Raw genomic sequence first — 22883 nt, forward strand, 5'->3', positions numbered from 1 at the left:
AAATTAAAGAGGAACACCCTTCAGTTAATAAGCTTCAAGTTTCCTATAAATTTGTATGTTAAAAGATATAGATTTAATGTTAAGTTAATCCAAACGATTAGAGAGAAGAAGTATTTGAATATACGTTTATTTGATTGTAAAAAATCACTTGAAGGAAACTCATAGAAAAAAGAAAAAAAGAAGTTAAACAACAATTTGAAAAATAACAAATCAAATCAATTCAATTCAATTCAATTCAATTCAATTCAATCATCCCTTGTTCTTCCTTCCCACCTAGTAGCAAACACGCTTAGTCTAATGAGTGATTTAAATATATTTATAACTTCTAATTTAACTTCATCAGAAAGAAGAATATCACCTCAATGGAATTTGAAATATTTAAAACAAAAATTAGAATCAATCACTGGGATTTCACCTCAAAATCAAATTTTACATTATTATCCAAATAATTATTCTAATGAATATAAATTGATTCCCCCCATTAATGGTAGTACTACTACTGATGATGACGATGATGATGAACAAATTTTATTATCATCATTGAATTTACAACTGTATAGTCGAATTCATGTAATAGATTCTGATCCTAATAGTGATGTCAATAAATTACAACAACAACACCAACAACACCAAGAAGAAGAAGAAGAAAAGTCGGAAATCGAAGAAGGAGATGTCGCTGGTTTTACAGAATTTCAATTACTGGAAGAAGATTATAAAACTCGTCAAAATTCTGTTTTGAATTGGAAAAAAATCAATAAATTGGGTCGATTTGATCCTCAATTTCAATCATTACAAGAAAAATTACATCATGAAACAGAAATGAAATTGAAAACCATGTCAATTGGTTCACGATGTCGATTAATTAATATTGAAAATAATGAAAGACGTGGTATCATTAGATTTATTGGCAAAATTATGCCATTAGATAATGGAGAAAATGATTGGGTTGGAATTGAATTTGATGAACCAGTTGGGAAAAATAATGGTAGTATTGATGGTGTGAAAATATTTGAATGTAAACCAAATCATGGAAGTTTTGTTAGACCTAGATTAGTTGAAGTTGGTGATTTTCCTGAATTAGATCCATTTGCTGATGATGATGATGATGATAATGATGAAGATATGGATGACGATGAAGAGTTGTAAATAATGAAATATATATGTGTTGTTTCTCTTCCTTCTTGTCTTTGGCTCTATCAAGATCAATATAGATTTTTTTAATAGCCGACGTGAATAAAAGAGCTAAGTGATTATAGAGTATCGGTACGGGAAAAGGGAAAGTTGCGCGGGAAGCTTGGGCCGAGACCGGTTGGACGTACACCGCTTAGTCAATTCTCGCGTGGGCAAATTTCCTTTTTTTTGAATGGCAAAGAAAAACTTTGAAATTTTTTTGTATCAATCAACTACAACAACAACAACAACATCAACTTCTAAAGCATTATACTACTCTTTCCTTCACGATGGCTGCATTTGATGAAATATTTGATTATGTCGATAGAGATACTTTTTTCCAATATTTCCGATTGACATTAGTTGTTTGTACTTATTTGATTTTCCGTAAATATTATTCTTCATGGGCCATTAAAAAGCAAACAGCAACACAATTAGAACAAGATAAAAGAGAACAATCTGAAAAATCTGAAAGAGAAGCTAAAGAATCTAAAGAAAAATTTGATACTATTTCTAATGAAGCTAAAGAATTTGGTTGGGGTAAAAAAACTAGAAATAATGTTAAATTAACTGAAGCAGTATTAGCTGAATATAGTGAACAACAAAGACAAAGAAATCAAACTAGTTATGATGCTCAAGAAGATGCTGATATTGATGATTTATTAGAAGATTGATTGGGGTGAATGGTTATGTAATATATATAYATACATATATATATGAGTATTTATTTTTTTGTAGTTTATAGAATTGTTCTGTAGTAACAGAATAAACAAATGGCAACTGCCTACCAATTAAATACATTCATATATGATATGACTCAATCTCTTGGTTATCTATACTTTGTAATATAATTATAAAATGCTTTGTGTAGTTTCTTTTGGGGTGAAGGGGGAAGGGATTGTTTTGAAAATTGACATTGCATCGCATCAGCATCGCATCATTACCAAAAAAAAAAAAACATTCAACAAGAAGAAGAAGCAAAAAAAAAAAAATTTGTGAAAAATTTCACTAATCATCACTTGATATATATCTAGACAATTACCACCCCACTAGCAATACCAAAGCTACGTAATCTCATAACTCAAACACCTTTTATAATCATGGCAGGAGATCCATTTTTATCTGATCCTTCTAAGAAAAGAAAGCGTCTGAATAAATTGACTAGTAAAACAAAACGATCTAAATCATCAACCCCAACCCCAACACCTACACCTACACCAAATACAAACCATCAAGATGACGATATATCAAGTGGATCCGATAGTGAAAACGGACATGCCAATGGAACAAATGAAAATGATCATGGCGATAATGAAAGTGAATTATCATCAGATGAAGAATTTGCTGATGAAACCGTTAATGATAAACGTAGAAGATTAGCTAAACAATATTTAGAAAATTTGAAACAAAATGAACATGAATTATACGATGAATTTGATGCTAAAGATTTAGATGATGATATATTAGCAAGAAGATTACAAAAAGACATTGCTGAAACTAAAGGATACGTTTATAAATTTGTCGGTGATAAAATAAAGGATCAATTAGATGAAGAATATCCATTAGAATTAATAACTACAAGAATTGGTTGTAAAAATTTAACTAGTATGACAATTAATTATCCATTTTTATATACTGTTTCTAAAGATATGGAAATCATTAAATGGGATATAAATGAAACCCACAAGAAACCGAAAAGAATAAAACATACTAAAGGTGGCAATAAATATTTCGAAATAAATACCATAAATCCTCAATTAAATCATCATTGGCAACAAATTAATTGTATAGCTGCTTCACCCGATGGGAAATATATTGTTACTGGTGGATCAGATTCTCGATTAATTATTTGGTCAAGTGAAAATTTAACTTGTTTAAAAGTTTTACCAACGAGATCTTCAGTGAATTCAATTGTTTTCAGAAGAAATAGTGATCAATTATTTGCTGCTTGTGCTGATTTAAGAATTAGAACTTATTCAATTAATCAATTCACGCAATTGGAAATCTTATATGGACATCAAGATAATATTAGTGATATATCTGCTTTGGCAAAAGAAACTTGTGTTTCAGTTGGTAGTAGAGATAAAACTGCCATGTTTTGGAAAATTGCTGAAGAATCACGTTTAACTTTCCGTGGTGGTGATTCACTAGAAAAGACCAACAAAAAGAAAAAGAGGCACTACCACCAGGAGGAGGAGGAGGCGGAGACCGAGAATGATGAATCGACATTCTATAATGAAGGATCAATTGATGTTGTAAGTATGATTGATGAATCGCATTTTGTTACTGGGTCAGATAATGGTAATGTTGCCTTATGGTCATTAGCTAAAAAGAAACCATTAACCACGAAAAGATTAAGTCATGGATTACAACCACAATTTACTCCAATTCAAGCAAGTTCAGAATCAAATGAAGAATTGGCTTTACAACAAATTCCTAAACCACAACCTTATTGGATCACTGCTATTCATGGTGTTCCTTATAGTGATATTTTCATTACTGGATCGTTTAATGGTACTATTAAAATATGGAAATTAGAAGAACCATCATTAAGATCATTTAAATTACTTGGTGAAATTAAACAAAATAATTTAAATGGATGTATTGTTAAAATTGATTCAGTGGAGATTCCAAATACTAAAAAATTGAAAATTTACGTATTATTAAGTAAAGAACATAAATTTGGTAGATGGTTAGGTAAATTACCTGGAGCTAGAAATGCTTTAGTTAATTTCACAGTTAATTTATAGACAATAATCTATTTAGGCATATTATAAATGTAATTAAGATTATCTTATCTTATCTTGTTTTGACGTAAAGTTAGCAATGGAGTGTGATCAATTTGAACTACTTATTTACAAAGAAAGAGGGGGGGGGAGGGGGTATTTCACTCCATATTTGCTCTATTATTTGTAATTCTTGCTATTTATTATCCATGGTCATTAAAATGCTGCTTCATCATCACCTCCATCATCACCTCCATCATCGTCATCACCATCATCGAAATATTTCTCAGCATTATAATCATCATCATCTTCATCTTCAAATTCATCATCCAAATCATCTTCATCAATTTCTTGTTCATCTCCACTACGTGTTTTCCCATCATTATTATTATCATCATCATTGACATTCACACTATTATCAATCATACTTAACATTTTTTCTTTCATTGAATTTAATTTTGATTGTTCATCTAAATTTTCCAATTTTTCATTGGATAATATTTGTTTTAATCCTCCATTTGATTTAAATTTCGATAATAATAAAAATTTCTTCTTATCATGTTTATTAGTTATTCCCATGACTGAATATAATTCACTAGGGAAATATTCTGGTTGATATGGATGTTCATCAATTGTTCTACCAATTTTTTGGATTTTTTTATATCGATCGGAATATCTTTCTATTCCATCACCACTGGCACTACCACTACCACTACCACTACTACTACCATCACCATTAGTCTTTGATTTCTTTTTCTTTCTATCGCCAGTATTCTCTGTATCTCCTCCTCCTTCTTCTTCTTCTTCTTCATTTTCACTATCATTATGATTACGTTTTTTGGTGATTTCAATACTATCTAGATTCCCCGTGAAAAATGGACCTTCTGACATTAGTTTAGTGAAATTCATTGATTGTTTAGCAATAATTGATTCAATTTCAGTTATATCTCCATTTATGGGTAATAATAATTGTGGTTTTTCCGTCTCTTGAGTTGATGATATAATATCAGCATAATCTAATCCAAATGGAAGAATAGTTCTTTGAGTTGATCTACCACCACTACCACCACCACCTCTAAATGACATGATTTTGGGTGTAATTATTTAATGAATTATAAAGAGGATAGAAAGGAGGCAAAGGTTATACTGTTTTGAGGTTTTGTTCAAGTTCTGTATTGATTATAGTTGAAGAGTTTATGTATTTTCAGTTGCGATGGGATTCTTTAGAAAGGAAAAAAAAAAATTGTACTGTTTTGGTGTTAGTGCAATATATATTGTTTAACTACTCATTGATTGGAACTTAATATGACAAGCTTCATTTACATTATACTCTTATAATCTATACAACCTTGTACTGGCAATTAATCCAAGTCAAAATGAAAGAACTCTTACCTCTTTGGCTAAACTATTACATATACATTTTGCTTGAATTTCCATCAACTACTTCCTTTTGTATAGCTTTTAATATATGTTTGGTTGAAGTACCAGGACATTCTCTAGGGGAAGTACATTAATAAAAGTTGTTATAGGTTAATTATTCTACTACATTGATGTCAATTATTGTTTGACAATGTGTGGTGATTGGAAGAAAAACTATAATAAAAAAGTATATAGGAGCCTATATCCCAATTGAAAGCATATACCGATAATGAATCCACTTCTAAATACTGCTATATCAGAATTGAAAATCTAACTTTATAGATATAGTCAATAAGACGAAAACTATATCTCTTTTAGTACCTGATGGTAATAAACACCCCAAAAAAACGACGCATCAAGTATGTAACTTTGTTTGTATCATCAGTAAGAGTGAAACATTACTTGTGGTTAAACTGTTTGTTATCATAGGTTTTAATAAACAAAATGCTACACTCTCTTTTATAAACAACTATAATTAATTCTTATATTATAGCACCTATACACAGTGTCAACTTCTAAAGAGTTGACTTGCTATCTCTGGTATGTTAGTAAGCGATATCAGAATCGCTGCCAATGTAATGTTTCAAAAGCCGCTTCAGTGGGTTTGGATATCTCTAATTTCAGGCCGATAGCAGTTTACAATACACTAGCAAGCGTAGCTGAAGCAATACAGGTTATAGGCGGTTTTTGCGAGGAAAAAGCTGTCCGTCTTGTTGAATAGGAAAGAAGAAGTTTTTGAAAAATTTGTGATTTCTTTTCGGGGGGTTTACGTCCTTTTTATATTAAGGAGTGAACCCTTAGACGCGTATGTAAAAGTAACACATATTATATCAATCATATCCAATGTGCACGTACTCTGGCCTTAGTTATTGTGTTGTAGAGTATCATCACGCCACTGAGACTCGGGTATAAATACCATTTTTGACGTCCCTGTCGTCTACAACAACTACTTCTATAGCCTTCATATATACTACACTAGAGCAAATAGAGACACATTATCAGCCTTACTTAACTAATATAATGTTTATTAGATCAACATTAGTACAGACACGTATTAGCCGGGATATTAGTATCGTAGAAAGATACTTAACAGCCGAGCATTTATAAACACTATTAGTAGGGTATAAGATTTCATTCACTCTGTTCTTTTTGGATTATTACGTAATAACACCAATCGTGTACGAAGGACTAAGTCACTCGAATATATATCCCCTGTAAACTGAATTGTGTGCTATAATAATTAATTAAACGTTTGCTACTGTGACTGGATATCGCTCTTAACAGATCCAGTAGTGAATATTGTTTAATARATATTAGCAAGTCATTACTTGTAATAGAATACGATGTTAGAAGCTTGTAATAAAGTGATGGAGATGGATAGTATAGAATATTAACGTGATAACTTAATCTATACTTAGTATATTAATTTTAGTCAGTTAGTCGATTAGTTGTTTCTGTTGAGCAAGTTCATCTATTTTGTTAGCGGATAGTCTCTAAAGAGGATTCTCCAATATTCATAATCCACCTTCGCTCTTTCTAACACACTCTTTGCAATTATGATTAATCCCCGCACTTGTGATCAAGTGTTGAAAATTAATACACCAAGAAGTTAGTTTCAGTGTCTTTCTCAATTGTGATATTAATTTATTATATTTAGTTTTAGTCTCACGTGATAATTTCTCTTATTTCTGGGTATTATATTCCCTATGGTACAATGCAGAGTGTTAAATTAATTTTTTTCACACCAAATTTTTGACAAACACGTTGCACCCAATTTAATTCCCCCCCTTCTCTTTGAATTTCAAGTTTACGACTACAAAATGTTGTGGGTTACCTCCTTGAGTTTGATCTGCCATTATTGTACTGGCTTGATCTAGACTAATGAAAGTGTTTCCTGTATTATTAGTAGAGTTTAAATGATCTGATTCTGACATACTATACTGTAGTGCTTTCAAATATACTAGCAACTACCAACTTATATTATAAATATAATCGTTAAACTCTATATATGAAACCATCAATAGATTTCTAGTGATTAGTCTCTAAAGGGGATTTTACACATATTTATAATCCACCCTTTCTCTTTCTAACACACTCTCTGTTTTATCCTTAATAGGAATCAATCTTAATACAATAATTTAATACGGTAGTTAGTTGGTTTTCACTAATCAATTAACTCAACCTAACACTTTAATTTAACAATAACAATAGTAGTCAACAGCAATAACTGTATTAACAATAACTATATTAAGGTAGTTAACCTGTGCACAATATAACCTTATTAGGCTTTCCACACTAATCAAGAATTAGCATTAGCTATATTACAACACAAAAATTATGAACACTTTCAAGGATATATGTAACCAATTTTGAAAATTCAATCCACATGGGAAATTTGAAACACTCAAAATGGCAAATCTAAGAATCTCTCTTGATAAAAAAAAATTGGGTATAAAAAGGTGACAAAATCACACCAATAATTATCATAATTATTCACTTTTTTCTTTTCTATTTTCAGCTCCAATACTTTCGACATAACCGAGAGTATATTCCAATGAATCAAACAAAGCTTTGGGCGCTTTTGTTCAACTCAGACCCTCTGATTAGGGCCTCCTCCAACCTACTATGAATTGCCTTGAAGGCTCTACCAAGCTCCCCACTAAACATGGGAGTTTGTATTACTAACTTTCATTCGATAATTTAGACATACTATATAGTTAAATGATTTTTTTCATATTGTAGATGTATATTTTTATTTTTATTTTAATTTATTATATATATATATTTATTGTATTCGATATATTACTGTAGTGATGTTGCTATATAAATCTATGTTGTTTTTTCATACAAAAAATTTGAACCACTTTTATCTTCACAAATGTTGAATTTAGTAGATAGAGTTTTAACAAAAACACCATTTGGGTTAACAGTTGTTGTTCTCCCTCCTTCTTAAATTTTTTACGAATACGAATAATTCATGAATACTTTTGCTATCAAAAAAGAAAAAATAAGAAAACCTCTAAGTAATTAATCTGGTTCTTATCAGTAATCTGTTTATTCATTCATAGAGAACTAACAAATTATTCAGATTTTTTAAAATCTATGAGTATGCGCTACCATGTAAGCCATTGAAGCTGACTTTCCCAAAATGGAATATTTCATAATATTGGCACGTGATCTACATCTGAATTCTTTTTTTTTTTCTTCTGCTGCTGTCGTAATTAAATGAATGAACGATGGAGAAGAATGAGGCGATGGAATGGAATGGAATGACCTCCTTCCTCTTCCGCATTCATGCCTCTCTCCCACCCTCTGCCCGGCCCAAGCACACCCAAAACACACAGCCAATATTTATAAAAATAGAACTGGCGAGGCAATGTAAAATCTTGGACTTTGATGATCAATTTCTGTAAACACATAGAACAACAACCACATCTACATCTACATCTACATTAACAATTTTTAGATGACTTCTTTGAAATCCCTTACATAATACTAATAAAACCAATTTATTAATCAATCAATTAATTGTCCACTTTCATTTTAATATTCGAGTTTTTTTTTTTTTTAATTTTTATTTTCCTTCCACCTTTATACATTTGTTTTCTTGTTTTTTTTTTTTCAAATAAAAAATAGCATTAGACGACTTAATATCATGTATCCTAGTTTAAATGGTTCCAATATTGGAAGTATAAGTAATGAAGATGATAATGATCACACTGCCACAGCTGATGGAACTTTAGTTGTTATGGTAATACGAGCTAAACATTTACCCAATCGGCGTAAATTAGATAAACAATCACCATATGTTGTTGCAAGAATTGGAACTGTTGCTAAAAAGACTCTGGCAGCATTTCGAGCGGGACAAACCCCAGAATGGACTCATGAAATGAGATTTGAATTATCACGAGAGAGGAAACCAATTTTAAAAATTGATGTATTGGATGAAACGAAAAATGATCCTACACCGATTGGAAATGTTGAAATTGATGCATCAATAATATTTACTAATCCGGAAAATAATGAAAATGGGAAATATATTTATGATAAATGGTATGATTTGACATTGAATGGTAGAAGAGCCGGAATGATTTATTTGGAAATGACATTTTATCCAACGGCACCGGTTTTACCTCCAAAAATCCCTATTGATCACCCTGAAGAAATGGTGGTTGTTAATGAACAAGATCAATATGATACCGTTTCGGCAATGGGACAAAGTATGAGATCAATGAATTCATCCAAATATAAAGATTTACCTAGTCCTCCGCTTAACCAACAACAGCAGCAATCATATTTATCAAAACTGGAAGGGAATCATAGTGTTGCTGATGATGTTTTCGTTAATCTGGAAAATTCAAATACTAGTAAGACATCATCGATATTTCTGAAAAAGTTCTCCAAATATAGTGGTGGTGTTACTTCAACAAATAGTACTAATATAGATCGTGAAGTATTTGTTTCATCAGAACTGGATAAAAATCAAGATAATAATTCCAAGAAGGGGGCTAAAAAATATACTTCGAAATTAGCTAAATTGACTGATAAATTCCAATCTAAACAACCCATTTCTACACTTTGGAAAAATAATGAATCAATGTCAGATAATACTAATATTGATGCTCATCAATCTAGTACCACAACAACTGGTACTGGCACAACAAATGCTGCTCCAAAAGTTTTCAGTTCATTCAACACGAGAAGAAGTGTATCACCTTTAAGTGATTATGGATCAAATGATCTAGATCAATTACAACGAGATCTTTCTCATACACAAATCAGTGATGGCCATGGTAGTGGACATTATAATAATAGAGAGGATAATCAAATAGATAATAGTCTTTATAAACCATTACCTGAAATTGAATTCAATTCTCCACCAGTTCCTCCACCTCATTTGATTGTTTCGAATACTGAAGATAATTACTATAAATCAAATGATAATATAAATGCATCATCATCAACTTCACCAAGAAGAAAACCACCACCACAATTATTATCATCATCGTCATCTCCTAAAGCCAATAATGCGAAAAAATCACCATCTACAAATGGATTTAGTCCTACTTTTGATTTAACAAAATCTACCGCAATTCCATTTTCTGCCGACACGATAGGAATCGACGATGATGATGATGAAGGAGTTGATAGCTCAAAGAACAGAAAAGACATTTTACCAACACAAGTATATTTATTAGATCAACCAGTGAAATCATTAAGTTTCCCATCCAACACAAATGATGGATTATCATCATCAATAAATATCAATTCTGATGAAATTCATCCTAAATATTATGCTCCAACACCATCAGAACATTTCAATCGATCACAAAGATTCAATAATAACAATATTACTAAAGATGATTTAAAAATTGATTTTAGAACTAATCAAACGGGTTATTTAGGTAATGGGAATTTTTCTCCTAGTGTTTTCCAAAGAGCTGTTAAACATAATTGGGATGATTTGTCAACAACGACAAATGGAGATATTGATTATAATGAATTTAGTGGGGATAGTAGTGCTAGTGAAAAACCTGAAGTTCCACCGAAAATTCCTAAAGGATTGACAGAAACTGAATATTATATACTTGAAAAAGAGAAATATTTGCGTGATTTACGTGGTAATAGGATTTGAATTTGATTATATAGTTAAATAGTTTCAATTATAGATGATAAATGCATTTACTTGTGATTAGTAGAATTAAGTATTGATACAATAAATGTACATGAATAATATAAAATTTATATAAACAAAAACAAAAAAGAAATACAAACTAGAGAAGTATAATCCTAAAGAATAAGTATACGAATGGAAATACAACGGATGAAGAAAGAAGAAGAAGAAGAAGAATAAAAGAGATACAGAGGAAAAATATAACATATTGAAACAACGGAGGTAGAGATAATAGAAGGGTTTGTTATTCTGAAAGTTAAAGAATAACACAAATAAAATTTTGGGTATTTTCAACAATTATTCAGACCCAAACAAGCAATTCCAGAATGAAAGATTAATATAAAATAGGTGATAAACTCATATATCGAGTAACATAATTGACAACTCATCATTTTGAAATATTAAAAAAGGAATCAAGGCAACGGCAAAATTCAAAGATAACAAAAACAGGGGTATTTTTTGCAACTGAACTGGTAGCAAAATAAAAAGCAAAAAAAAAAAAAAAGTATAAAAACTCTTTCCTTTTATAATAAAACTGCAGCAAGGGCAAGTAATCCAGCAGTGAATATTGAATTAGTCAAAATTGGAACAGGTCCAGCCATTGCAGCTGCTCCAGCTTTAGATGTAGCAGATCCAGTTTTTGTAGTCACAGCAGCACTAGCATTATCTTTGGTAGAACTAGTAATGACACTAGTAATTGATTCATGTTTCTTTGAAGAAGAAGATGATGAAGATGATGAAATTTTTGGTGCAATTGTTGATGAACTCAAAGTTGAATTAATAGTAGCATTATAATTATTAATCACATCAGCTTTAACTTCAGTAACTTTTGCAAGAGCAGAAAGTTCAGAAGCAAGGGAAGCAGCACTAGCTTCTGAAGCAACAGATGCGATTGAAGCGGCTGAAGCGGCTGCTTCTGAAGCAGCGGAAGCAACAGAGGCAACGGAAGCTTCTGATTCTAATTGAACTGAAAGTAAACTACTTGATTCTTCTGGGGTATACAAAGTTTTAGTAATGGTGATGGTATTGATAATAGTAGTATCAGATGATGCATCATCAGCCATAACAGTAGGAATGATTAATAAAATAGATGAACAAATTAAACTGGTGAATTTCATTTCTTATAAATTTATTTTGGGGAGTGGGGTTGTTGTTGGGGGTAGGAATTGGTATACAAAACAAAAACAAAAGATAAATATGGCGAGATTTTATTATGAAACGAATGAATTAAGGGTTGGAACTTGAGTAAGTTATACTAGGTAGTAGGTAGTAGGTAGTAATGAATACTTTTGAATATAAAAATTAAAAAAAAAAAAGAAAGACTGGAGTTAGTGAATAAGATGATATTAAGTTGATTAGAAATGTAAATAAACAAAACAAAAAAAAAAAAAGGAGGAAAAGGAAGGAGATGGTTATGATTATATATAATAGATTTCGAATATTATGTCAAAGTGTTAGCTTCACAATTCACACGATGAACAAATTAAAGAAAGAAAATTTTTGTTTATTAATCACGAAAAATAAGCAAAAGTATTATTATTCTATTGGGTAGAAAATAATAAAAAAAAATTTTCTTATTATTACACATTCTTTATTATTATTATTTGTAGTTTATTCTTATACCTTATACCTTATTCTTCAATTTCTCTTGTTACATTGTTTTCTAAATTTCATTCATTGATTCATTTATTCATTCGTTCTTTCCTTCCAAGAATGAATTTGGAACTTTCTTTTTTGTGTATTTCTCTTTAATGGAGTGAACTACCGGATAGTATAATAACACATACGCAAAATTACCGTTGGAATTCAAGTTTGTCCTACATTTTTTTCCTATTATACACATCTCTTAACAAATACAATAGAGTGTATGCATATTTTCAAGTTTGTGACTTAGTAGCGTTAGTCAATTTCATTTGCTCCAGTTTCCATCCAAAACGAAAGCTTTTTCTTTTAGACTCATCGTAATAATACCAATTAGGCAAAATGATAAAAAGTTAATAATCAATATATACTTGAAACAAATATAATGTTAATTTCATTAGTAAATAGTAAGTATGTGGTATAACTTTATTCTATTTAGTTTTCGCTGATTGTGTAGAGACAAACTCCTTACTTACTTTCTTGGTGTGTGTGGAGGTGCGTTTGTGCAGGTGCCATAATGCAACAATTGACTATTCCTAATTAGGAAGCAAACTTACTTTTTTAAGTCTTTGTCCTGCAGATAATTAAATACGAGAGAGACTACTACTGCTCGCAAAAAAAAAAAAGAAATTTTTATAAAAAAAAGAATTGTTTCTTTTCGCCGTGAGTTATTTCATTCCACTTTTTAAATTTTTGTCTTTTTGTAAGATTGTTGTTGTTTAATAGTTGGTTCTACTAGTACCAATTAGGAGTATAGCCAGTCAGACATGTTTCAAAAGGGTTTAGTTCAAGTATACAGCTCAGTAGAATTGAAACTGGCTCACTCCACACAAGACAAGTATATATAGATTTATAAATTAACATGGAAAATTCATAGACTGGACAACTTTGGAGTTAGTTTAAAATAGAGTGCATAAATTTGCGTTATTGATGGTGTTAAAACTACACAAACACAAACACAAACTTTCAAGTCACTAAAATAATAATATAATATAATATGAAAATCGTACGTCTAATAAAACTGATTCTACAAAACCAAAACCAAAACCAAAACCAAAACCAAAACCAAAAGAGGTGTGTAAAAATATAATAATTATTGGAATTTATTATAATGTGGATGTGTATCTTTTTGTTTTTAAGTTCTAGAACTAAAATGACTCTTTTATATATTCAAGTTGTGATTTTGTATTTCTTTATAACTTGACCGATGGTACATTATGTAAAATCTACTTTTTTTTTAATTGAAATTTGACGAGGAATTTTTTCAATTAGTTAGTAAATCCATAAATACAAAAAAAAGGGGGAAATAGAACTTTAAACTTTGAAAAAAAGTAATATTAAAGTTCTCAATATGTCAAACCATGTGGAATCAATATTTTGAATAAAAACTAGACAATATTATCATTAATCGAGAAAATAGAAAAATAAAAGCCACATTAATAAACACTATTATACCCTGAAAAGATATCAAACTTTGGAATCAAGAATGGAAAATAAAAAGTTAGCTTATATATTTCCGTCTCTTATTTCCAATATCGTCAATTTAGAGTTTCATAGGATTGTAAATTTCAAAAAGTACATCCTTTGAATAATAATGATATGTTGGATTTTGGTTCCTTTTTTGCAGCTTTTTTAACGGAAATAGTTCTCTTCTTATTTTCAAACCCCTACTTAGTTTATTAATTTTGCAATATCCCATTATCAATCAGCCAACTTGATCTTCAACGTGAACAATAATTAATTAATTAATTATATATACATACATACATACATGAGATACATTTATACAAATCTTCTATCTACATTATTTGCCATTCACACATTATTATTTAATTTATCTAATTCAGCTTGTTCTTCCTCCGTTATAATCACATTCCCATTCCCATTCCCATTCTCATTAGCATTAGTATTCACGTTCCCATTTTCTTGGATATTCTTTTCACCCTTATCTTTTTCATCATCATCATAAAACTCTCCATCAGCTTGAACTAATTTATCTTTAGCAAATTGTGATCCACCTTTTGTATCTATAGCATCAGGCATATCTTCATCTACATCACCTAAATCTTCCATATCTAATGGCACTTCATTCATTTGTACTGATGGTGTATGTTTTGTATTATCAAGATTAGATATCACTTGAGTCAATATTTTATCCAAATATTCTTTGGAATTGGCATTAGTCATATTAGCTGATCGTACATCCAATTCATATGTGGGAGCATAATATTCATAATATCCATTATAAGGTAGTTCTTTAGGTAAGATTTCTCCATTACAAACCCCAGTTTCAAATGCCCATGTTCTCGCAACATTTCTAATGGTATAACCACCACCACCTAATACCATCATGGGCACTCCTAAAGATCTAACAAAATTGACACAATTGGCATGACCTCTCATTGATAAATTAAATGGTCCTAATCGATCACCACTTAAAGAATCCCCTCCACATTGTAAAACAATGGCTGATGGTTGATACCATTCCATAATTTTCGTTATTATAGGTTCAAATATTGATTTATAAGAGGCATCATCGATACCATCTCGAAGTGGAATATTAATGGCATGATATTTCCCCTTACCAATACCAATATCAGTTAAATTCCCTGTTCCAGGGAAAAATTCACCAAATTTATGAAATGAACAAGTCATTACTCGATCATTAGTATAAAATGCTTCTTCAACTCCATCACCATGATGAACATCAGTATCAATATATAATACTCTGGGGTGATATCGTAATAATTCTATAATCCCCAATACAATATCATTAGTATAACAAAATCCACTAGCTTCTGATTTTTTTGCATGATGTAATCCTCCAGCATAATTAATGGCAATATCAGCTTGACCTCGATTTAATCTTGCTGCACCTTCCATTGATCCCCCACAAGAAATTTTACAAAATTCTCCTAATCCATCGAAAACAGGACAATCATCACCAACATTAAATATAACTTGTTCTCGTTCAAATAAATGTAGATTATCGGGTGTGACTCGATCAATAAAATCTATATATTCATCAGTATGAAATTGTGTTAATTCTAAATTTGTTGCTGGTTGAGCTCGATAAATTTCCATTTTTTTATATAATTCATAATTCATAATTAATGAATGTGCCATTCTGATTCTATGAGGTTTCATACAATGTCCAGTTCCATAAAAATAATTACCAACATCTTGATCATAAAAATAAGCTACTCTTCGTTTTCTTGGGTCAACTTTTAATTCATCAAATGGTAATTCTTGATACATTTTTTCTTCGGTTGGTTTGTTTTGTTTGAATAATCGGGTATTTCTCTTTGTAAATTGATGACAAATAGCTTTTCTTTTAATCTATTAGTATTCTTTTTGTATTTGTTGTATATGATTATCTAAGAAGAAGAAGAAGAAGAATGATTGAAAGTGAAAAAGGATACGATTTTTTTCCCTTCCTTTCTTCCTTTCCGGTTTGTTTTTGTATGAGGTCTAAATTTTTCTTTCTCGGGTTATGAAATTATGTCAAATTTACAAAAAGATAAACACATTGCATGATATATAAAAATTTACATGCCCAAAGTATTCTTTCGAGTAGAAGTAGATGTTTATAAATCTACCTATCGTCACAAGTTGAATATATTCACAAAAAGCCAACTATAAGGCAAGTTTACATAGATGTGTGACAATTTTTTCGAGGAATTGAAGTAAACACAGTATTGATGAAAATCAGGTCTACCCATTCATTGGAAGATTTTTTAGTATCTATTAACTATACAAAACATCTTACACGACACCTTCACCACCTCCTTTCTTCTAGAGCAGATAAATTGGCATTTCCAGGGTTATTGAATCTAATATCAATACATTATTAATAGGACTTTCTTTCCCACTCAAATATTGTATCACATCTTGTGCTACTGTTCCTCCCACTATAGCTGAAATTGGGGCAAATTCAGTAAAAGCACATCGACTAAACATTTCATAATATTGTTCAGTGATAATCTCTTGAGGGATTTCAAATTTATGACAAATTTCAAGAGATTTTTGTTTCAATAATTCAATATCAATCGATGGCAAGTCTGGCTCGGTATTTTTATCAATTGTGGGACGTTCAATCTCAAATAATGTAAATATTAATGGTAAAACTGGTGATAGTTTTTTGGTCAATTGTTTTTTAGTCAATTGAGTTGGTAATTTTTTTGAAACAAATATCGATTCTATAGGTACAAATTGATCTTTTATTGTTATTAATTCATTTTTCCCAGAACCACTACCCTCATTGTCATTGGTTGTGGTTGTGGTTGTGGTGGTGGTGGTGCTACTACTACTACTACTATGAGTGGTAACATTAATAATAGTTTTATTGGGTGATAATTGAACCCCTGATTGCCGAGAAACATTACCTTTTGGTTTAGTAACAATTGATTCATGTTCAATCAAATCAGTAATAATATAACCAAATAATCCATGCATCCCTGTTAAATACATTGGAATATTTAAATCTCGAGTCAATTTATTCAATTGGAATATTTCTTGTTTATTATTAATTTCCGTGGCAATAATTAAATCAAATTTTTTTAAATAATCGCCATTTAATTGATCAATTGTCATATCGGTGTTAATTGATAAATTGACTCGATTATTCAATTCTCGTATTTTTTCAATGACTAATGGTAATTTTAATTGTCCAATATATGAACTCTCATCTCCACTACCTCCATCACCATTTTCATTAACTTTTGCATCATTATTGGGTAAAAAAAATTGTGCAGCAAAATCTTGAGGTTGAATCGTTGAATTATCTAATATTTCAATAGTATTAATCCCTCCTAATACTAAATTTTTAACAATTTCACTTCCAATGGCACCTAAATTAATAACTAGTATCTTTGTTGAACGTAATTTCAATTGGGTTGATGTACCCCATAATCTAATTTGTCTATCATAAAGAGCAATTTCATCTGCTGATAATTGTTCTGACATTGTGATTGAATGTATTGGGAAGAGTATACTCTCTCTCTCTCTTTTGTTCTTGACATCACCTTCTGTTCTTCTTTGAAATTTATTGTTGGTTTCTTTATTTGAAAATTACGTGTGTTTATATGCAGTCTTTATGTGCTCGTACACGACCTGAATTTGTTAATATAGCAAGGAGCTTGAATCACACATCTTTAAGTGGTATATGAAGAAGGAGGATGTTTATTGAAATATCACAATAGACTCCATCTACTGTTTTTATTTAAATTTTATTCTGTTTATATATTCAAATGTACGGTTGCCAATGCCGTTCTTAACAAATGTAGACTTCTGTACCAATCAAATTGGACCTACTTATATCGAGCATAAATTAGAACAATAACTCAGAGCTAAAACTTAGACTGGAGACCAACTTTCCGGTTTTTTGGAAGGTAAGTCTGCATTGTGTTTAATTTTGAATTATACGATACCAAAATATAGTGGGAGGTGGAAATCCCTCGATGTGTGGAAGAAAGCCACAGTTTGCAAAACCACTGTAAATCACGATTTTATACGAAGATGTTCAACTATAGGGGGAGTTTTCTCCTTAGACTCCACATTTCTTGAAATCCCCCCCCCCCTCCCCCAGGGGAATATGAATATAAATTAACAACTATTTCTTAACTCAAGGTTTCAAGAATATTTTCTTCTACCTTCATCATTATATAGTCTATCATACAAAGTTCACCTTATTTGCCATGTCAATTGCTCAAGAATTTGAAAAAGCCAACACACATTATTCCTCCAATTTCACTAAAAGAGATTTACCACTTCCACCAGCTAGAAAAGTAGCCGTGGTCATATGTATGGATGCAAGAATTGATCCTGCAGCATCACTTGGATTAACTGAAGGTGATGCTCATGTGATTCGTAATGCTGGAGGTAGAGCTAGTGATGCATTAAGAAGTGTTATTATATCTCAAAGATTATTGGGAACAAGAGAAATTGTTGTTGTTCATCATACTGATTGTGGTATGTTGACATTTTCTGATAATGATTTAAGAGGAATTGTTGCCAAAGAAACAGGTCATAATGTTGATCATTTTGCCTTTTTACCATTTGGTGATTTAGAAAAAAGTGTTAAAGATGACGTCGAATTTTTCAAGAGAAACCCTTTGGTATTGGATGTTCCTGTAACTGGATATATTTATGATGTGAAATCCGGTGCGATTAATAAAGTTGATTCATAGATGTTCCCAATATGTATTGCATGGGTACAGGGAGCTCTTTTGGATAGGTTTTTAGTGACGGGATTATAGTTTGGAGATATTAATTTTGTTTGATTGTATTGTGTGTGAGTATAAATATAAAGAATTATTTATTTATTTATGTATTGCATGTATTGTTGTTGTCCCTTCGTTTTTTCTTCTATAGTTTCTATTATTGTTCCTTCTTGTTAATTCGTCCACATTCATCCAATTTATATACTCCTAAAAGATATGCCAATCGAGTAACCACCAAATCAATTGCCATGGCAATTGAATCTCTAGCCAAATCAACTTTTGATCCATCAATTTCTTGCCAATTAACTGGCAATTCTTTCATATTGAATTTTTGAATTTCTCCTAATAATAATACTTCAACATCGAAAATCCATCTTTCAGTATGCATATGAGGGAATATATTTTTCACTGCTTCAAAATTAAACATTTTGAAACCACATTGAGTATCTCTAACATCTCTAATACCAAACACAAACACTAATGCATGAAGTCCATACATTAAAAAATTTCTAATAAATGATCGTTTAACTACAGCATCAGTATTAACCATATGCGCTCTTGATCCAATGGCAATTGATGGCTGGCCATTGGCATTGGCAAGATAATTAACTAATTTGGCTACATCTGGGAACAGAGTAGCACCATCAGCATCAGCAAATAATACATATTTCCCACGAGAATGTAATAATCCATGAGTGACAGCTCCTCCTTTACCTCTATTTTGTTTCAATTGAACTACTCTCATTATATGAGACGGTAATTTAAACTCATTGGCTTTCTGCAATGCATATTCATCAGTACCATCAGATGATCCATCATCAACAACAATGATTTCATATTTTGATTGATGATTTTTCTCAAGATATTCAATGGCTTCATTTAACATTTTCCCTAATCTTTGAGTTTCATTATAACAAGGAATTACTAAACTTATATCAATTCCATCATCTTGGAATTTACTATTAGTATTTATTCTCGGTGGTAATGGATGTGATTTATCAGTGGAATCATTGGTTTTATAAGTTAATTCTGATGGGAACGGTTTTCGAGGTTTATGACTGAAAAATATAACAGTTGCATAAATTAATAAACTTATAAATATGAAAAATGCTAGAATATAATATATCATTATGGGAATTATACCTTAATTAAATGAATAACTGTTATATATATGTGTTCTATATTAATTATTGATTAATTATGTTGAATGGATATGTTGACGAAAGTTGAAAAAAAAAATAAGCATTAAACAAGAAAGGGCGCGACTTTTAAATTATTATGACGCTTGTCAATCTTACAGATACTACAGATCACGTGGTAAGTTACAAAACCACAACTACAACCAACACCAAACTACCTCAATGGTTAACCAATTAACCAAGCTCATAACGATCTAAAACTTCATTCTTCTATTCAACAGTATAGTTTATAAAAGACTTGGCAAGATTAAAACCTCTAATAGGTAAGTTAATCCATATTGCAAAACTTGAATAAGATTTTATATACTTCCTAAATGTCTATATCGTATTTTTTCAACATCAAGTTCATCAAAATTATTGATATGTATAATTTGAGGATCATCTGGGAATAAATCAATTCCATTATCATCAAATAGGTAATTATGAGTGTAATCAAAATACAATTCAAGTCTCTTAACAGGTTTGGTCGTGGATATTTGGAAATCTCCTTGTCCAAGATATTCTATTGTTAAATTTGTCGACAACTTATTCCATGGTAATTTCTTCAACGGTTGGGGCCAATCACTAGATCGAGCTATAATTTTGTCATTTTCAATTAATTTCAAATAGATAATAGTATTATCGTTTATGTTATCAAAACAAAGCTTTTCAGCAACCATATTCACTTGATTGTTAAGGAAAACCAAATTCTTGATTGATTTGAAAAAATACAAGTCTCCATATTCAGTATAAAACTCAATTTTAACACCAATATCCAAAAATTCACCAAATCCCCAAATATCTAAACAATTTTTAACTTCAAATACATTTTGTTGTTTATAAGTTTGTTGTTTAATTTGATACCTTCTACAAGCTATCCCAACTTGTTGAATTTCTCTCTTTACACCATAATATACCAATTTAGGAATTTTTAAAAAATCAATAGCGGACCACGATATACTTGGCCAACAATCATTTAATTGCCACATAATTATTCCACCTGTTTTATAATTTTCCCAATTCCGTCTCCAATAGCGATAAGCTAAAGACATTGCCTCAGATTGAAGTAATTGTGTCAAATAAATATAATGAGAAATATCTAGTGATTCCGGTTTAAGGAAATTATCCCATAAATAATTATCCAAATTTTCAATGCCGCCAGCAGCTTTAGTATGGAAATTTAATAAGGTTGAATTTATTGATAATTGTGATTCATTGATATATTTTGTCAATGTTTGCAAAGAAGGAATTGAAAGCATTCCAAATTCAGATACAAACCTACCAGATAATTCTGGCCAATTTTGGTATGGTTCATGAGTACCATGCCAAACATTCCATTGATGTAAATCTCCTATTGTTGGATCTGAAGATTTGTGTGAAGTGTCAGAATAAGGAGATCCATAATGGTACGGTGTAAAATTACACAATTTATTGATCTTATCAGGTATTATATATTCATAGATATTTTTTGCTGGGAATTGAGTGGAATTATTGGTATCAAGATTTATCAGTTCGGCAATTTGATAATCTTCATTATTACCAGCATAAATTATAATTGAACAATGTTGTCTTAATCTAATTAATTGATCTTCAACTTCTTGGGTTACGGATTCTATAATGGTTTCGGGATAAATCCCACAAGCAAACATAAAATCTTGCCAGATTAAAATGCCAGCTTCATCACATAATGAATATAAAATATCTTTTTCGTATTGACCACCACCCCAAATTCTAATTAAATTATACCCACCATGAATTATTAAATTGATCCATTGTTGATAATCTAATTTGGTTAATCGAGATTGGAAGGAATGAGCTGGTATCCAATTTGTCCCCCAAATTTGTATTGGTATATTGTTGATTTTAAAATAAAACGATTTACCATATTTATCATTCACTTGAACTAATTCTATTTTCCTAAACCCTACTTTCTGTGTAGTCTTGCAAATTCCATTAATAATTAAAGAAAACTGGTAAAGCAGTTGTTTCCCCTGATTTATAGGATACCATAATTTGACATTAGTAATGTTGTAATTAGTTACAGGAATAGTTGGCACAATACGATCAACAACAATACCTGTGTCATCCTTTATTTCAATTTCTATATTTTCTGGACTTTTGTCAAATAAATATTCAATCTCAATTGATAATTCAGCAATATCTAGTTCTTGATTTAAATTATATCCTATGAAAAAATCTTTAACATAATCTTCATCTGTAATCAATTTAATAGATTCAAATCCACATGTATTCAAATTAGGACCCCAATCCCATCCATATTGAAATTGTGGTTTCCGAACATAAACTCGTGAACTATCACCATTCCAAACTGGTAATTTACCATGTTCTTGTTCTAACTCTTGACCAATCCTTAAACTACTATTAAATGTAATTACTAACTCATTATTATCATTCATTATAATGGGTATAACATGTTTATGAAAATAATTATCGGTAGTTAAAATAGTCTTGTTGTTTAGTTTGATATTGGCAAATGTATCAATACCTTCTAATATCAAACTGGCATTACTATTAGAGTTTCCTGGTGCATCAAATATACATCGATATTGCCAATTTAATTCACTAATCCATTGTACGTGGATTTCATTATCATCGATAAATGGATCAGGTATAATGTTTGCCTCTAAAAGATCAGTGTGTATTTGATGTGATGTAAAATTCTTGGTGTCGTACCATTGGTTTGGAATTAATGGTGATTCTGCATGATTGGATATTTGACGAAATTGCCAATTAATTAGCTCCACAGCCATAACAAATGGGAGTAATGTATACTCTGTGTGTATTAATATAGGATTTGGTTAGTTATGAGATTTGCTGTTTGCATATTTAGTTG

General features: G+C 30.6%; 11 protein-coding genes across 11 annotated transcripts, besides 1 other annotated feature; 5 read left to right on the forward strand and 6 right to left on the reverse strand. All coding sequences in view use genetic code 12, as the record gives it.

The window, feature by feature from the left end:
* Positions 1-297: 297 nt before the first annotated feature.
* Positions 298-1146, forward strand: CAALFM_CR02690WA (uncharacterized protein; the record flags this gene model as incomplete). Its single annotated transcript, XM_710666.2, has 1 exon — positions 298-1146. One exon carries the CDS (start codon positions 298-300, stop codon positions 1144-1146), a length of 849 nt encoding a protein of 282 aa, XP_715759.2.
* Positions 1147-1460: 314 nt separating this feature from the next.
* CAALFM_CR02700WA (uncharacterized protein) lies at positions 1461-1844 on the forward strand (the record flags this gene model as incomplete). Its single annotated transcript, XM_710667.1, has 1 exon — positions 1461-1844. One exon carries the CDS (start codon positions 1461-1463, stop codon positions 1842-1844), a length of 384 nt encoding a protein of 127 aa, XP_715760.1.
* Positions 1845-2270: 426 nt separating this feature from the next.
* On the forward strand, positions 2271-3920 carry RRP9 (Rrp9p; the record flags this gene model as incomplete). The annotated part of the gene is made up of 1 exon (XM_710668.2): positions 2271-3920. One exon carries the CDS (start codon positions 2271-2273, stop codon positions 3918-3920), a length of 1650 nt encoding a protein of 549 aa, XP_715761.1.
* A 192-nt stretch (positions 3921-4112) lies between these two features.
* On the reverse strand, positions 4113-4982 carry RPC31 (DNA-directed RNA polymerase III subunit; the record flags this gene model as incomplete). The annotated part of the gene is made up of 1 exon (XM_710669.2): positions 4113-4982. The coding sequence occupies one exon, from the start codon at positions 4980-4982 to the stop codon at positions 4113-4115; it is 870 nt and encodes a 289-aa protein (XP_715762.2).
* A 2154-nt stretch (positions 4983-7136) lies between these two features.
* Positions 7137-7644: a long terminal repeat ((zeta-Rb) Long terminal repeat (LTR) associated with the transposon Tca7; about 508 bp long, 10-15 copies per genome).
* Positions 7645-8970: 1326 nt separating this feature from the next.
* INN1 (Inn1p) lies at positions 8971-10950 on the forward strand (the record flags this gene model as incomplete). The annotated part of the gene is made up of 1 exon (XM_710670.2): positions 8971-10950. One exon carries the CDS (start codon positions 8971-8973, stop codon positions 10948-10950), a length of 1980 nt encoding a protein of 659 aa, XP_715763.2.
* A 563-nt stretch (positions 10951-11513) lies between these two features.
* Positions 11514-12107, reverse strand: PGA34 (Pga34p; the record flags this gene model as incomplete). The annotated part of the gene is made up of 1 exon (XM_710671.2): positions 11514-12107. The coding sequence occupies one exon, from the start codon at positions 12105-12107 to the stop codon at positions 11514-11516; it is 594 nt and encodes a 197-aa protein (XP_715764.2).
* Positions 12108-14445: 2338 nt separating this feature from the next.
* RPD3 (Rpd3p) lies at positions 14446-15888 on the reverse strand (the record flags this gene model as incomplete). Its single annotated transcript, XM_710672.2, has 1 exon — positions 14446-15888. The coding sequence occupies one exon, from the start codon at positions 15886-15888 to the stop codon at positions 14446-14448; it is 1443 nt and encodes a 480-aa protein (XP_715765.2).
* A 537-nt stretch (positions 15889-16425) lies between these two features.
* Positions 16426-17595, reverse strand: CAALFM_CR02770CA (E1 ubiquitin-activating protein; the record flags this gene model as incomplete). Its single annotated transcript, XM_710673.2, has 1 exon — positions 16426-17595. One exon carries the CDS (start codon positions 17593-17595, stop codon positions 16426-16428), a length of 1170 nt encoding a protein of 389 aa, XP_715766.2.
* Positions 17596-18326: 731 nt separating this feature from the next.
* On the forward strand, positions 18327-18818 carry CAALFM_CR02780WA (uncharacterized protein; the record flags this gene model as incomplete). The annotated part of the gene is made up of 1 exon (XM_710674.1): positions 18327-18818. The coding sequence occupies one exon, from the start codon at positions 18327-18329 to the stop codon at positions 18816-18818; it is 492 nt and encodes a 163-aa protein (XP_715767.1).
* A 190-nt stretch (positions 18819-19008) lies between these two features.
* Positions 19009-19980, reverse strand: ALG5 (dolichyl-phosphate beta-glucosyltransferase; the record flags this gene model as incomplete). Its single annotated transcript, XM_710675.2, has 1 exon — positions 19009-19980. One exon carries the CDS (start codon positions 19978-19980, stop codon positions 19009-19011), a length of 972 nt encoding a protein of 323 aa, XP_715768.2.
* Positions 19981-20349: 369 nt separating this feature from the next.
* CAALFM_CR02800CA (uncharacterized protein) lies at positions 20350-22800 on the reverse strand (the record flags this gene model as incomplete). Its single annotated transcript, XM_710676.2, has 1 exon — positions 20350-22800. The coding sequence occupies one exon, from the start codon at positions 22798-22800 to the stop codon at positions 20350-20352; it is 2451 nt and encodes an 816-aa protein (XP_715769.2).
* Between the last annotated feature and the right edge of the window lie 83 nt (positions 22801-22883).

This window comes from Candida albicans, chromosome R (genome assembly GCF_000182965.3).
Source record: "Candida albicans SC5314 chromosome R, complete sequence".
Lineage (NCBI taxonomy): Eukaryota > Fungi > Ascomycota > Pichiomycetes > Serinales > Debaryomycetaceae > Candida > Candida albicans.